Source organism: Dysidea avara, chromosome 13 (genome assembly GCF_963678975.1).
Source record: "Dysidea avara chromosome 13, odDysAvar1.4, whole genome shotgun sequence".
NCBI lineage: Eukaryota > Metazoa > Porifera > Demospongiae > Dictyoceratida > Dysideidae > Dysidea > Dysidea avara.
The window spans coordinates 10,133,127-10,151,276 of record NC_089284.1 but is presented as its reverse complement, the minus strand read 5'-3'; the positions used below and the strand labels follow the sequence as shown (position 1 = coordinate 10,151,276).

At 37.6% G+C, this 18,150-nt stretch overlaps 1 protein-coding gene across 3 annotated transcripts in view; it reads left to right on the top strand.

Annotated features, from left to right (window-relative positions):
• The first annotated feature begins 5,743 nt into the window (after nucleotides 1–5,743).
• Nucleotides 5,744–18,150, top strand: part of LOC136243593 (polyubiquitin-like) — a 74,941-nt gene continuing 62,534 nt past the window's right edge. For 2 of the 3 annotated variants that reach the window (XM_066035134.1, XM_066035132.1), the window contains exon 1: nucleotides 5,744–5,972. In XM_066035134.1, the coding sequence (XP_065891206.1) occupies nucleotides 5,744–5,972 (229 nt within the window). The remainder of the gene's footprint in view (nucleotides 5,973–18,150) is intronic. The other variant, XM_066035133.1, reaches the window with a different exon arrangement.

The following is an 18,150-nucleotide window of genomic DNA, read 5'->3' as shown; positions in this document are numbered from 1 at the left end:
TGTGGATGTGTGGACACATTACAACACATTACATGTACATACAAGACATGCTACGTACTGTTTTAGCATTTCAAGTCACCACATTATGTACGGACCAGTCAACAATGCTTCATAGTGCCCATCAGTAAACCTGAAGAAAAGTTACGAAAAATAAAAATTCACATAAGTACAATGAAATCTCATTAATATGGCCAGCTGTGGAACCAAAAATTTGGCCTGAATAACAAGCTGGCCTTATGAATGAGGTCATAAAGTACTGCTTAGCTATATTTGGGATCTACTAGAGGTGGCCAATATAATGAGGTGGTCTTATTAAAGAGGTGGCCGCTAAGTGAGGTTACACTGTACATACAGTTCACAATGGTGAACAATATTAATGGTTAACAATATACACTGAAACCTGCAGGTCACTTGTGGAAGATTGCTCTCTACACAAAATGACACATTCAGAGATGGATGATACAGTAACACATTGTGACTTCAATACTCGTGATGTGTCACTGCTAGGCAACAACCATATACACGGCACTGTCAATGCACAACATCGCACTTGCTTGTACACACAATTTTGCTCAAGATTTTACAAATTGATAATTAAGGGGTGTGGAAACTAGCTGCTCGCTCGAACGACTGTGTGGCAGCTGTTTCCCTTCTGTACAAGTGGCCACCAAGACAGGTCCACTGTGGATGGAAGCCAGGCATTAGATATTTGGTATTTCATATGTTGAAGGCATTCCAGGGCTTCCGGTAGTCTCAAATCTCACCACAGTTTAACTCAGGCAGTGTTGTGGTCACCACTAAACCACTGGAATGCTGTGTTATGTGAAAAATATATCCTATGGATAATGACGTCATCACTTTCTTCATCAGGAGCTTATAAGGACCAATAGTGAAACTTTTTACACTTTGGGCTGACAGCCAACTGCCTAAGTCTGAAGCAGTGCCTTTGGTGCTCTAACAGATTGGCTGCCCCCTTGCTGCCAGCACTCACTGTCTCATACATTGTCACACACTAAATCCATCTCTATAGCCAGTTAGAACAGTATGCTTCTTATCTTTTTTAAGGTGCAAAATGCAGCCACCTCTTTAAAAAGCTAGGTCAACAAATTTTTGTCCCTACGGCCTGAACAATGACCAGCTTTCACTGTACTATTAGTGATTAGTGATCATGGAGGATTATTTATTAAGATACTAAGATATACAAACGCTACAACCTCTAAATATAGCAGTAAATTTTTTACCCTGGTCCAATGTCTAATAATCGTGAGAGACTCTACTGTGACAAATACATGTTTATCATGATATGTGCTAATCGCCTTTTTACAATTAAGTTTTACATCACAAATACATGTATAATTAAACTCACCAATTGTCTTCAACATGAAAAGACAAGTAATGAGACAACCTTGGAGACAACAGCCTCACAAACCTATTCTGGTGCGCTTATTTAGTAGTAATATAAATTTTAAAGGCATTTATTTACAACAGGACATAATTACGTGCCCCTCTATTGTCTCTGTACATACTTGCCTTTTCTTTACTATTCTCATTTCATTTCATTTCACAAGATCTCTTGGCAGGGGCGTAGCTTCTTCACTTGAATTAGTCAATGCTTGAAGTAGATCGAGATACTCTAATAGAACAGTCACATTTCTACAAGTGCCATATTTTTATATTGTAAAGTGTGTAAGTAGCTAGTAATTTAAACTATACAATCCAATGCTAAGCAGAAATTGTAACTATGCTAAATATTGATTGCAGTGTTACAGCTATTTTGTGACTGCTCTAATAGAGTATTTTGATCGTTTTAATGCAGTACAAGATGAAAGGCAAAGTGTTATTAAGGGTTTACTAGTTAAAATGGGTTTTAGTTGACTGCAGTTGCATGCCACTAACAGGGCCGCCCAGAGAAATTAGGGGGCCCAGGGAAAAGAGTTAAAGAGGGGCCCAGGGGCAAGGAAGGGTCTAGATCCTGACTGCTCTATTAGAGTATATCAATCTTTCTTTAAACAGGCAATCAAGAGGCCCCTTTTGGGCTGGGGCAGGGGAAAATACCCCCCCCCCATGTGGGCAGCCCTGGCCACTAAAATTACAGTTATATTTTAATATTCTGTCACTGTAATCTGGGGTTTCTGTCAAAACCATGGAAACTCACCTACTGTTATCAACAGTGCATTGCTTATTCTAACAAAAAGTATTGAAATCCCATCTAAAAACAGCTTATAGCTGTAAAAACGTGCGCGTCCAAGTAAAGCAGAGTTAACTGCGACAAAAAGTAATGATATCATAATGCGGCCATGTACGAGGTGTGCAAGTTGTAAAATTCATATTAGCTAATCAGATAATACAATGTTATTGTTAAAATGTTAATGAGAACTATGTGCTGCTAGTTTATAAGTGTGTGAGCATCTTCATAAATGCCACACAAATTTAATTCTCAATAAAGCAATGTGTATAGATTCTCTGATAGCAATAAATAGTTTGAGTTTGGCCGCCTTTCCTGTATACGGCAATGCTATGAACAAAGGAAAGGTGGCCAAACTCAAACTATTTATTGCTATCAGAGAATCTATACACATTGCTTTATTGAGAATTAAATTTGTGTGGCATTTATGAAGATGCTCACACACTTATAAACTAGCAGCATCACATAGTTCTCATTAACACTTTAACAATAACATTGTATTATCTGATTAGCTAATATGAATTTTACAACTTGCACACCTCGTACATGGCCGCATTATGATATCATTACTTTTTGTCGCAGTTAACTCTGCTTTACTTGGACGCGCACTTTTTTTTACAGTTACAAGCTGTTTTTGGATGGGATTGTACTTACAGCATGCATTAACATTATCACACAAAACATCCATAAATTAGCATGAACGAATGCTATATGCAACTTTCAAGCCTTAATACTAGGCTAACACAACATCCTTGACTGATAACACTGCATTATTCCATTACCCCAACTAGTACCCTTAAATAAAATAGCAAGAATTACTTCCTATCTGTTACCCTGAGTGCAAGATAGGTACACAAAGAAAGGACATTTTCAACACGAGAATTGAGTTGCATTGCAAACATCACATGTCCTGGGAAAGCTAAACAGTGTTATTCTAGTGGTGAAGTCTATAAGGCCTCGTATCTCCAGCATGAACTTCTCAGATGGTCGTGGTAGGGAGATACAGGGAAATATTTTAATTGCTAGCTTGTCCCTGTACATGAATTGCTTATGTACAAACGTAGATTTCATTCAAAAAGCATTTAGTTACACTATATACTATATATTACGTGGTACAAACTCACAAGCAACACTATCGGTCATCTGACAGCCCTTTCGCCCAACAATCTCTCTGAGAAAGAGCACGCGGTCACACAGCCTTTTGGCGGGCATTTGCATATGTACGGATATGTCATGGATACTGTCATCGTCACTTGTGGGTGTGTTAATAGTCAGCTGGTGCGGATCGTCTAGGATTAAAGTACAGTGTTAACCTGGCGTTTCTAATCCCGGGTATGGCTATAGTATTTATGGTCATATTTACATGAATTTGTAGCTTGTGCATGATGACCATACCATAACTTTGGAATGGAATAAGCTATGAACTTGCAACAAGTGATAAAGTTGATACCTAGGCAAAGGTCACTATTATTGGACATAAAAAATTTTATGAGTTGTAACAGACACCAAAGGTCAAATCTGCAATGGCTCCACCTCATTTGTTTCTATAATAGTACTAATATATATATTTTTTTATTTTTAAGGGAAACAGGGGATGATTGTTATTACAGCATAGCTCTGTGCCCTACATTGGCATGTTATAGAAGTTATTTTTTCAATGCCAAAGTAGGGATTTTCCCACTGAGCTATGCTGTGATGCCATCATTCATCATCCTAATAGAACAGTCACACATGCATTGCTGTATGCTTTAACAAAAATTTAGAAAATCAACTAGGGATCCAAGTGCTGAAGCAAGAGATATGACTGCTGTATTAGAGTATCTTGAGTCGGCCTTTCACCTACCATGGGGCATGGTCACTATTTCGTATTTTCACTGTGCTAGCATTATAAGTACAGCTAGACCAGTAACAAGGAGTGTAGTAATTGTGATCGAGTAAAAAGTTTAAGAGGTGTGGTCTCTGTGCTCAATCATTATTAATCAACCAAGATCGTTAATGGGCATGGTCTCAAACCTATGGTGAAGTTACAGGTATCTACTGAACATAAGATTTTGTGGTGTCTAAATGTGCCGCTCAAGGTAAGTGTTGATATGCAAAATTAACACCTTGATATGGTTTCATTACATGAAGAAGATGATCAGCCTGATTGAAGATAGAAGGAAAGACAGGTACAGAGGAAAGCACTTATTGGAATCTCATACCACTGGTGGGTTTTTTATTGTGGCATAAAATGGTGGCTTTACACTGCTTCGTTTGTCCTGCAGCCTTGTGAATGTGGTCAGGTAGGCAGGTAGGCAGGCTGGCATATAAAATTCAAATTTTGGTGATTATTAAAATATTAATCCATCTAATGCATTTTTTAAAAAACAACAACAAAAAAAAACACTTATAGTGGCCAGATATAAAATGTGGTAAATGGCTGATGCCGTTGCATAGTACAGTCTGTGAATGCGCACTCCCATCTAGAGGACCAAAAAAGAAAATACAACCATGGCCAGTTATATCAACATGTGTTGTAAATATTTACATGTTGTAAATATTCATTATGTGAATATTTATTATTTTCTTCATGCACTGTATGTAATTATTTAAAATATACAACTGTCTTCTGGGAATAGACCCCAAAAATGCTATACAGCTTCGTTAACTTTAAAGTATTAGAATTGTTTTAGTTACAAAAGGAAGTATCTCAACCCCTAGCATCACATTTGTTGCTAAAATTGAAAATATCCACTGCATGAAAAGCCACAGTATTTCAGAAAGGTCTTTCAAAAGCAACCAACATAAGAAGGTTTGATTCCATGTGTAAAAAGTTATAATAACACTTCAACTTTAAGCATTTGGCGTGACAAGAATGGCCAAGATATTTGGTGAGATAGCAGTGCACAGGTCAAGAAAAAGGGATTTTCACTCACACACTAGTCTTTTCCCTTTAAATGTTTCAGTAGAGCAGTTGACTGCTCTATTAGACTATAGCTGTTTCAATTGGAAACTAAAATATAATTTTGATTTTCTCTTATATAGATTATAGCCTTTACTCTTGCTCTTTCCATCATTTATTGTCATGCATTTTGCACCTGTAGGTTCTACTAGATTCCTCGCTAGCACATAGTAAAATTTATGAGGGGGATGCTTCAGCGCCCCCAAGCAGCAGAAGCACAGGTGTGACACTCCAAAGGTTTTTAGCATTAAAAATTTATATCTGCAATGATTAGTAGCCTTATTGTAGGTCCCTATATAGTTACTAATAAATAAATAAATTACTAGATTGAGATGGTGCAAAATTTACTGATATAGAGTTTGTTGACATGTGTATGCGTAGCTCCTGAGAAAAGTGAAATCATAGGTACAAATTTTCATGGCATTGCACATACCTATGCTGACATTGATGTGAAAGATTAGCTAATTGATGCGTTGCAATTAATATTGTCAGCATCTTGTAGAATTCACCTTCCACTTCAGTACCCTTGCTTCATAACACAGTGTTTAGTTGATATATGTAGCTATGTACGTAGGTATGTGTACTGAATGATTATATTATACTATATGTATGTAGGTATGCTGATATTTGTCAGACACGAGACATGGACTTTGTTTTTGGATGTGGAGCCCTCAGATACAATAAAAAGTGTAAAAGACAAAATTCAAGACAAAGAAGGCATACCACCTGATGAGGTGCTAATACTAATTTTTAGAGGACAATATCTGGAAGATGAGCAAACATTGTTTGATTATGGTGTTACAAAAGAAACAACTCTTCGTTTGAAAATAAAAATGAGCAGCAGAGGTCAGTAATATTGTGTATGTTGTGGTTACTGGTTAGTCATGGTGGATATGACAAGCATATGCTAGTGTTACCTGCACATGCACAGGGGATAAAATAATCAAGTTTTGTCTGTCATCCGCACAAAAATACCCTGTGTACAAAACAAAGACTGCTAACACACTCATACACTGCTTAATAAATACCTTTCCGAAAATTAGTTTGTCATCTTAAAGTTGGAATCCTCAGCATCTTCTACACTACAAACAGCATATTGTTCCACCGTAAATGACAAAAGTTTGACAACACTAAATATTTGCTAATCAAAATTATGGAATATTAGTATGGAAGCAAAGTCACATATACGTAAATGTTGATATAGCTATTAGTTGATTATATAACAGAACTTAGACTATGGTACACACAGTATGCTTTGAAGTTTGGTCGTTAATGAGGTATTTAAAATCCAATAGATATCAGAGGGTAGGTATCTAAACTGGTTAGATACCCGTGACGAAATTTTTTGTCACATGCGTCATGTGTTTTGCTGGATTCCAGTCACAACAACCATCAGAAATCATCGCTAGAGTGTGAAGAAAACATTGCTGGATAATAGAGATGATTGTATTCATCTAGAAAGCCTACCAGTGAGTTGTTTTAACACTAATTCGATCAGGAAGCCACCATTATTGGCTGTGACCAGAGTTGCACAAGTCATAGTCTAAAGTGGTTATTGCCCAAATCCACAGTATCTTCGCTATTTTAGAGACCTTCAGAATGGCACATAATCACCTCGGGATTCGCCCTCGGTGATTATTGTGCCATTCCTCAATTTCTAAAATAGCAAAGATACCTGGATTTGTGCAATAACCTACACTCAGTGATATATATCTGTATTATTTTCCTTGTCACCATTTAGCTACACCTTCAATAAACAGCTACCTTAATAGCTATGCACTTTTATCTATGAATTCATTTCTTTCTGCAGTTACTTATTATGGGGCGCCGTTTGTACCAAAATATTGTACTTTTGTGTAATTTATAAATCCAATGTTGTTTTATAAATAGCTTCGTAATTAATATGAATTGTTATTTGATTAATAAATCGGTTACCGATTTAGATAAATCACGTGCTTATGTATATATCACTTGGAGATTTTTAAATCACTCGGAGATTTATATGCGAAGCTATTCTTTTATGCAAATCAAGTGGTGATTTGTATATGCAGTACTGTTTAGGTAAATTACATATAAAGTGCTTATAGATATAGCTAGGCCAGGGGAAGGGATAGTGATTTCCTGTTACGTGTAGCAGACATATCACCTCCCCATCCCCGGTGCTATATAATAGGGTCATTCCATGCCAAATCACCAAGGAATCGTAAGGTCACCTCTCGGATTTTGATGAAACTTGGTGTGTTTGCAGTACCTATGGTACTCATCACCCACACCAATTTTTTGGCCCCATACACCACATAGTTTTGGATTTATGACCACAAATATTTTGAATATTTCATGAAAAATACGCCAGTCTTGAGTTACAAAAGCAACTGTAGCTCACCGCTGTGTTAATATTTTAAAACAAAAATTTCAGTGATTAAAGACTGTTGATTGACCTTTCAAGTGATCCATAAATTATGGGATACCAACTTAATTAAGGTTTAAAAGGGCTCTATTAAAAACTTCAATCCTTAATATTTCAAAAAGTGCTGCTTCAAATTCTTTGAATTTTTTAGTGAATAATTATTGGATCATAGTCTATTGTTGATAAAGTTTTTGTGGTGGAGCCACAATGGATTCAAGAGATATAAATTAAATATGTTGTGGTATGTAGTGGCTATTATTCCTGTATGGGAGTGTACACCTCTAGTACCACTCTTAATAAGGCCATGCCAACTTTGTCTTGCACAGTGAAGATGTCCAAGTACAGTGCAACTTGTATTAGTGACCACCTGTATTGAAAGACCACTGTAATTATTTAGTCAGATTTACTATTTGGTTTTCCAATGCAGCTAGCTTATACTATGATAGCAATCCTTCTTGAGCAGGTGGACTTGAAAATGCCTTTTGTATTAAGTAAAAATCCACACTCCACACTATGTACCATATATTGGGTATTTTATAAATGGATAAATTAGTAAACTTGCCAAGATTTCCAAAAAAACGACAACATTTGTGTGGTGCATCACCCCCTGATTTGGGGTGGATGGCATGCAACATTAAGATTTGCATGATGCTATTATTGCCACAATGATTCACATGGGCACATCATGTGGGCAAGATGATTCAAAGATCCATTTAGAGAAAGGAGTGAAGATTAATCAACCCACCACTGGCACCAAGATCTATTATGTCGTCCATGAGTCATTTCAAATTGAGTTTATAGCAAGTGAACTGGTGCTATTACTTTTTATACAGCTAAACTTCAAAATGTTTTAGTTTAAACACAGCTGACAGTTTTTGAGAATTGGGTTGCATTGATACAGTGGAAAATAAAATGTAGGTAGCTTGATAGCCAGGACTCTTGTTACTGTATAGCTGGTAATTTTCAAAGGGTTTTTATTTTTGGATGTTTCAAAGAGGCTCTTCTCTTCAAAAATAAATTCTCACACTTGGTTGTTCTTTGAAAATAAATTCCCACAAGTGAAAACAACGATCCAATTTTATGGCGATTCGTTTGCGTGTCCTCGAGTTTATAGCTCAGTATTACTGATGATAATGGGTAAAGTATCATTACTGTGCCAACACCCACAAAACAGGTGATCCAGAATAGGAATTGATGCTGTCTGCTCTAGAATCAGTGGTATGGTAGATAGCTATAGCCACCATCGAGCCAGTGAATTTAGTCCACTCGAGACTCCCCCAATGTTCACTCCAGTGCGGGATTTTACTTCATCAGTAAGTCAGTTTTGGCAAACATTCACAATATTTGTGACACGAATTTCCATTTAGTATTTGAAATTTCAAAATATGCACCCTTCGAAATTCAGATTTTGCTTCTTGTGCAAAATTTTGTGGTTCAAAAATAACCCGCTATACGGTAATTGTCCCATTTTAATGGTACACATGCATGCACTCATACCTTTGTGACAGACACTTTGTGAGTTTTCTAATACAAACTATTTATCATGGTTCCATATAATCAAGACTGCTTGTACTAGCTGTCTTCAAAGTGTGCACAATAGTGAAATACATTTAAAAATGCCTTAGTAAATTTCACACATGTATTGTAATATGTACAAAGTAAAACCCTGGAGCCAAACTAACAATATGAGATCAGTGCTGATGTGTGTACTCCATTAAAATAATGAGCAAGTGCCATAGTTCTCAAGCTGTCCACATTACAGGGTGGCTACATAATATTATATAGTGTGACTTTGGTGTACTGCACTACTGTGGTGGTAAATTAATTAATAAGATAACTAATGGATACATGGTGGTGTCCATGTTCGAAAATGACTATGTTTGGTTTGCTATAGCTTAAGGTGGGACAGTGGGACTATGGTAAATCAGACTAAAAATGGAAATAAACTGGAGCACAAAGGTGGTCTTTAAATACAGGTGGTCACTAATACAAGTTGCACTACTGGAAAGTTGGCATGGCCTTATTAGGAGTGGTTATTAGAGGTGTAGAGACACAAAATTCCACTACATACCACAACATATTTAATTATATCTCTTGATCCCATTGTGGCCCCACCACAAAAAATTTATCAATAATAGACCATGACCCAATTATTATTCACTAAAAGATTCAAAGAATTTGAAGCAGCGCTTTTTGAAATATTTAGGATTGAAATTTTTAATAGAGCCCTTTTAAACCTTATTTAAGTTGATATCCCATAATTTATGGACCACTTGAAAGGTCAATCAACAGTCTTCAATCACTGAAACAGTTATTTAAAAATATTAAGACAGTGATGAGCTACAGTTGATTTTGTACCTTGAGAAGGACCAATTTTTCATGAAATATTCAAAATATTTGTGGTCATAAATCAGAAACTATGTGGTATATGAGGCTAAAAATTGGTATGGGCGATAAGCACCAGGGGTACTACAAACGCACCAAGTTTCGTCAAAATCCAAGGGGTGACCTTACAATTCCTTGGTGATTTGACATGGAATGACCCAATAGCTATATAATAGTCACGTATGATAATGGTGGGCGTGGTACTCCCAGTTGTTGTAATTAATTAGCTATACCCTTCTGGCACTATTGGCGTGGGCGCCTGCATGTAAGGTCAGTAAAAATTTATTAGTGATGGTTAGTTAACAGACCTAGGTAATTTGTAATAGACATTATGAATAGTGTTATGGAATAATGATTGTGTGCATGATACAATTCAGGCTACACTAGCTCACAACTATTGCAAACTGTTTGTAAATGCCATCCCATCCTTTGAATGCAATCATAATAAAGCTGTTTACCAAAGTAATCACACTCAGAAGTTGGGTTAATTGCAGACTATAAATCTAGTAGCAGTTGATGACAAGGCAAGAATCTATTTGAGGGGACTTCCACTGCTTCTGCACTATCTGGGATTGAGTTGGTTGAGCTAGCTACTGTTGATGGACCATCAAGTGACATGGCACCTACTGCTGCTTCTCCTTCAGTGTATAATTGCAGTGGCGATAAGTTGCCTTCTGATGATAGTGAATGGTGATTCCAACTTCCTTGAAAGTCAGCCAAGGATTTGTTAAGATGTGGAATAACAACATAATGCAAACAAAACATTTCTACTTCATTAATTGGATCCAATGCACCCTTAGTTTCAAGTGTAGTAAATAAATTTATGCATGAGCTAGAAATGCACCGAGTAACATCTCGCCACATTCTTTCTACTTGCTCATTGTGTGTAGAGCTGCCAGTAATGACACATGATGGATCATCCCATGTAGTAAGCATGTGTCTCCACACCTCTGTATTTTCTCCACCATGGTCAGAATGAATATGCACAGGTTGCCCATATACATCAACACCCTCCTGGAATGCATCCATACCTGTTGTGGCACAGTTGTTGTTTGCACACTTAATATAGACTAAACACCTAGAGAATCCATCCATACCTGTGTGTATTACTAGCCGCCAGTGAATCATCTTATGATTGCCATCTATGTGCCATACATGGTTGGGATGAGGAGCAGAATGCCACCTATTAACCTAGGAATAAGCTTAATAATTATGTTACATAATCATGCCTAAAAGCTAATTAAAGAGCATTCAATGCTAGTTAAAGAGCATGTTATTCTATTTAAAAAGCATATCTTCCAGATGGCAACTGGTCCTCATCAGCCTGACAGTGGATTACAGGGTGATGCTAGCAGGTTTGTCTAAGAGTGCACTTCATGGAGTATAATAATATATGTAGTTCTGAAATCAATAGTGGTGCTGGAAGGCCTTGCTTAGAAGTTGAGAAGGAGGATATTCTTTTGTTAAAGAGGTTAAATTATTCTTGGACCAGAATTGCTGGAAGGCCTCGCTTAGAAGTTGAGAAGGAGGATATTCTTTTGTTAAAGAGTTAAATTATTCTTGGACCAGAATTGCTGAGATGCCTGCCCTACATTATATCGTCGACTTCAAGAGTTCAACATAGACACTGACAAATTTACAAACATATCAGAACCAGAACTAGACCAGATAGTTAAACAAGTGAGAACTGAACATCCTAATACAGGTGAAGTGATTTTACAAGGGCTATTGGCACACAAAAATATTAAAGTGCCACAAGAAAAGCTCCACACTGCCATTCACCGGGTTGACCATGCTAACACAGTGTCCCAACAGTTTTCTTGGCTAGCTCCCGCCAGGCTATGCTTTATGTATAATATATTTTGCTGCTATATCTAACTGGTATGCATAATGTATCATACAGCATATACCCAACATTATGTACTGACTTCAAGATTATTTCATGACTCATGTTCCCAAATCATTATGCCAGCACAATAATGACTAAAAAACTCAACCAGCCCTGGCTAACCTGAGACCAATGGTAAACATTGTGTTTACATACAAGTCTCATTTTATGCACTTTTTATTTTATTTTATAGTATTGCTTGGATTTGAAGGCAACTTTTAATCAATGAGAGTAGACCCGCACAAAATGGGAAATTTTTGAAAATAGCTTGAATCTTGAGGTACCTTTAATCAAATTTCTGTAGTCTTAATGCTTTAGTGCCTAAGAAGAAAGCCATTACTCCAGCGTGGGACCACTTTGGACAACGTGTCGATGGTGAAGGGAGGGTGATAGATAGTGACGTAGCTGTTTGCCATCAATGTCACAGTAATGTGCGGGCTAGTGGTGGAAACGCTTCTAATCTACTCTCACATTTAAGGATTCATCACCCCACACAGTACATGCAAGTACTCCAGTTACAAAAGGCGAAAGCAAAGAAAAATGACAAGAGGACACGTGCGTGTTCGTCTGCCCAAGCCCAGTCATCCATCCCAGAATTGTTCACTAAAGCTCAGAAATATGAGAGGACCTCATGACGATGGCGTGAAATTACGGACTCCCTGACATATTGTATTTCAAAAGAAATGTTTCCTATCTATATACACAGCAGAAAAGGATGGATTTCGGTGCTTCGTAGCAACTCTTGATCCCAGGTATGATATACCTTCTGCAAAGTACATTCCTGGCACAGCAATCCCTGCTCTGTATGAGAAAACCAGGGAGCTGGTTGCCAGCAATATTAATAAAGCCAGGTATTTTGCAGCAACCACAGATATGTGGTCAAGCTCAACTATGGAGTCTTACTTAAGTTACTCCATTCATTTCATTGATGATAATTGGATTCTACAGACAAAATAAAATGTCTACAAACATTATTTGTGCCAAAAGATCACACTGCCGACAATCTTTGTGAGGTAATGACTGAGACACTGGCCCAATGAAAGCTTGAGATGGATCGGCAGGTCTGCATAACAACAGATAATGGCAGTAACATCACATGTGCTGCTACAAGTAGACTTATGTGGATGCGCTTGCCTTGTTTTGGTCACTGCTTACACCTTGCAGTGGTTAATTCAACTAAGGATGATTCAAGAGTCCAGCATACTGTCAGGTTGTGTAGGAAACTTGTGTCCACGTTCTCACATAGCTGGAAGAAAAAACGTGATTTGAATAAGGCACAATCAGATCTTGGCTTACCTCAACACTCTTTAGTACAGATTGTGTAACTCGATGGGGATCTCAACTCAGCATGACTGGGAGAATTCTCGAGCAGGAAGCCTGTATAAGGCAAGTGTTAGCTACTGATCGTAAAAATGCCCACCTCATACCAACATGGCAAGACTTGGATGTCTTTGAATCAGTGCAAGCAGCTCTTGGGCCACTTGAGGATTTTACCAATATGCTTTCGGGTGAAATGAAGGTCACTGTGTCTGCAATCAAACCAGTTCTACATATTTTGAAAACAAAAGCTTTAATGTTATGTGATGGTGATACTAATCTAACCAAAAACATTAATGGTAAAATTTGGGATTACCTGCAAAACAAATATGATGATGTGGATATTAATGAGCTGTTAAATGTGTGCACTTACCTTGACCCTAGATTTAAATCAATGTACATTGAAAATGGTGTGAGTGTTACTTTGGTAATCGATCGCTTGGCCCGAGAAGGTGTTGAAATTATAGAAGAGCAGACAAGTCAACCAGCCAGTGGTACTGGTAGTACACCACCAATAGCCACAGAAGTTTCTGAGTGCTCATCATCAGCATCTAACTCCTCCAACCTCACAAAGAAACGTAAACTGTCTTCTTGGTTGAAGGAAGCAGTTGAACCTCAAGTACCACCTGGTGAACCTTTGACAGCAGAACAGAAAGCCAAGAAAGAATTAGAAGAGTATGAAAGATTGCCATTACTGGATTCAGAGCTAGATCCACTTAAGTGGTGGAAGGTTCACCAAGTAGTCCTCCCTACACTGTCAAAGCTTGCACAAAAATGCCTTTGTATTTGTGCAAGTAGTTCTGCATTGGAGAGGATTTTCAGCTGCTCAGGAAACATAGTTTCGAAGAAGCGCACGTTGCTGAAACCTGGCAAAGTAAACATGTTGGTGTTTTTAGCTAGAAACCTTAAATAGAACTTTTACAATTTACCATGCTACAACTTTGTTATTATAGCTTACTTGCAAGAAATGCAAGCTTTTTGAAACTTGTATGATTTTTACCTTCATTTCAAGTATTGTAGTTGACTTGTAACTTGAACTTACTTACCTCTTTGATAAGAATGATATACTGGTATACCGTGATATTTTTGTAGTATCGATAGCAACTACTAATTTTTTAATACCGCCAAACTCTACCCCACAGTAACCTCTTGCCGGGAGCCACAATCTGTGATATATTCATAAAACATCAACACTAAAGCCTCTTCCTTTATACGGCTATTACTTCCGTTAGGAGAATATTGTATGGCAAATGCATCACAAAGGAACTTTGGAGTAACATTAAATTCACTGGTGGCTATTAGCAGTCCCCACATTTCCTTAGCATGAAGCTGGATCAAATGCTGCATCTGCAGCGTAGAATAAAATCCTTTGCGTAGTTACTCTAGTTCAGCATGGGGATGATACAGAACATGATGCAGCCAAACAGCACGAACGATGCAATTAATCTTTGTCTTCAAGGGTCATCAAGGTTGCTGGCTTGGTGTACCCATACTGGTAGTGGAATCCGAATTCAGGTGTTAGCATCACTGACTAAAGTTCCTCAGATGATGATACTAGTTGTACCTATAAGCATTGAAGTATGTAAATCAAATCCAATTACACATAATATAATAGTCTCATCAACACAGACTTTTTTCTTCTTTTGTCATTTGGTCAGTTTTTTTTTCACAGCCAAATGACAAATACAGTTTGTGTTGACAAGACTACACATACGTATAACAATTTTACGGCGAAAATAAAGAATTGTGTATAATCTCTTTTATACAGAGAATTAAGGCTACAATGCTGACCTTAGTAGCACACACACACGCACACACCTACGTACACACACATTATATAGTTAAATTTACAATGCTGTATATGCTGCATACAATTGAATTACCTTCTGCAGGCTGTTCTGTATTTCCTGTTCTGCAATATGTTCTAGGCAGACTGGGCTACGAATTTCATCGTAGATAAGATAGTCTGCCATAGCCTTGGAAAAACAAACTGGAGCCTCTCCTCCTTGCACAATGCAAGTAGCAAGTATCTTGCCAATGTTGTAAAATATGTTGCTTGCTACTGCCTCTACATTGTGGAGTGGCACAGTATGAGAAGGATAACCTTGAAAGAGAGATGACCTAAACATTTCTCGAAGGACTAAATAGAAAAATTCCCTCTGTGGTCCACCAGTGTCTACAGCTTCTTCACCAATGAATCTAACTTTAATAATTTTACTGACATCAAATGATGTTTTGGAAAACTGGCGTAGAGCATCGGAAAGAACATGTGATCTTCTAATGTGCAACAACTGCACATCTTCATCATCAATTGAGGTCAGTACCCATGCTTGGTGTTGCTAGATGATGTGTTTGACCACAATGTTGTCTACCTTTTCATCGCTGGTCTGAGTCCTATGTTATATACATGTAACCATAGCATTTAAAAATAATGCGGTATCTTACATAGCAGAGCTTCCTAATGACAAAAACGGTGGCTCTTCAGACTCAAAATTACTGCTATCTTCTACTGTCAAATCAATCAAATTCACATATTCTCTGCAAAGTGATAATAACAACATAATAATTATACTACTGCATGCAGTTTATACAAGCATAGGAAATAGTCTCTAGTGTCTACATATGAATATCATAAACAATAATATGTACAACTGAATATGTTGTGTTCATTCTGGCATCCATGTATAGCTATCGTTTTATTCAACAGTAGCACAACATACATGTAACTCTGCGATTGAAATCTGCTGGTTAAGCCTGTTAATGATTCTGCTTCAGGATATCGAGCCAAAGGACCAGGTGGTAAGGATGGAGTTGGTGGTAGATCTGTTGATCGAGCCAAAGGACCTGGTGGAGTAGGTGGTAGGTCTGTTGATCGAGCCAAAGGACCTGGTGGAGTAGGTGGTAGGTCTGTTGATCGAGCCAAAGGACCAGGTGGTAAGGGTGGTGTTGGTGGCTGGTCTGATGGTAAGAGTGTTGGTGGAGGTGATTGTTGAGGCAAACCATCAAACAATTGTTCTACTTCTATTTCTTCTTGGTCACTTTATATTGCACAAATCAATGTAATGCAATGATATTATAGCATTACCTCATCTATTCCTTCATCATCATCTACTTCATAAAGATCTTCTTGAGCTAATATGTAGATGGTTCCAGAATGACCAGAAAAGCGTGCCACTTGTTGTGGTGTCCATTTGAATTATGTGCTTTGTGATGGCATTGTAAGTGTTTTGACCCCCTCCAGTTGACTGCAAATATAGAAAAAGGAAAGGAGGGATTGTTTTGTATGGGCCCTCTAAAGATGGTACGTATTTCATCTTCAACATCTTGATCACTCATTTCTGATGTTAAATGCAGTTTTCCAATCAAGCCAGACCTTGCTAAATATGTCCAATATCTTCCTCTTGGAAAACTAATGCCACCACCAGAACATCTTCCTCCCTTAGGGATACAAAGGATATCCCTATCCCAAGTTTTTATCACCTTAGGTTTCTTATTCCTCTGCTGTCCTCTGGCATGCAGTTGCTCATTTCTTTCACGTCGTCTAAGAAATGACGGAAGAATTTGCAGGGCACTATATATTTAAAAAAATAAATAAATAAACAGATTAATTTACATCATGTGTTTGGTAATATAGCTAGGAGTTAGTAAACTATGTTTAATTGATAGTGAGTATAGTCCCGCTATACTGTAGCTATGTTAATTACATGCCTCTGGTCAACCACAACATAACCGTAGAGACGTGAGCATGCATGCATGCATGCAAGGGCAAAACCACAAAATTGCTAATTTATATCTGTTTTGGCATCGTGATGTAAGACTGGGCCTGCATGGACTCACGTGGCACATTATTAGTGTAGAATTGTATATAGTTACCTTCTAGACGATGAACTGGTATTCTCAGCTTCCTGACTCTGTATTCAAGAAGTCCCAGTAGCTGGAGAGCCATCAGAAGTCGGCATACTGGAAGGCTGCCCATGGCCAGCTGCAATTTGTAACTGTCCTGACCACCCTGATTTTGTGTAGTGGCTCCAGCAAAGGTTACTAGCGCTTTTACAAACGAATCAGTTGGCAAACCGACAGCCATGATATATCTAATCGCTTCAGGTCTTTAATGTTTGTCACGTGCATGCATAGCTTAATCCCTCCTTCCATCCCCCTCCCCCCCGTCTGATGGGCCAACGTGTCATCCGCAGGATATAACTAGATCTGTAGCAGCAATTAGCTTCCCAAGCGCTATAGTTATATATTTCTATATAAGTGTCTGATATATAAACCAGAACGTAATTTATCTATATCTGTAAGCGCTTTATAAATAATCATGTAACTTTCCTAAACAGTACCGCTTATACAAATCACCACTTGATTTGCATAAAAGAATAGCTTCGCATATAAATCTCCGAATGATTTAAAAATCTCCAAGTGATATATACATAAACACGTGATTTATCTAAATCGGTACCCGATTTTTATAAATCAAATAGCAATTTATATAAATTACGAAGTGATTTATAAAACAACACTGGATTTATAAATTACACAAAAGTACAATATTTTGGTACAAATGGTGCCCCATAACTTATGGCTTCTGGTTTTTTCAATTTCATTCTATCCCTGCTATACTAAAGGATGTCTACATGAATTCGAATTAGGAACCGGATGCAAAAGGAATTCAGGCATTGCATATTGAATCTGAATTGAATGTGTCTGCATGCATTATCACGTAATGCACATTATTGAATTTACTAGTGTGGTAAACGGATAACTATACAGTTGAGAAAATACTCATTTGCGCCAACCGAGAGAACAGTGGGTTTAAGGAATAGCTCATAGTAGTGCATTTTTCTTGTGCCTTATTCTTGTGTTTATAACGTACTGCAAGGATTTCTACACGTAGAGTACAAAAGACCGCTGATGGTGCATGAATGGTATGGGACTGTTGTTCTTTCAAACTCTAAGAGCTAGCTACGATGATGAAACACTACTTCGATACATCCTTTCACTTTTATTACATCGACCGCTTCTGTACG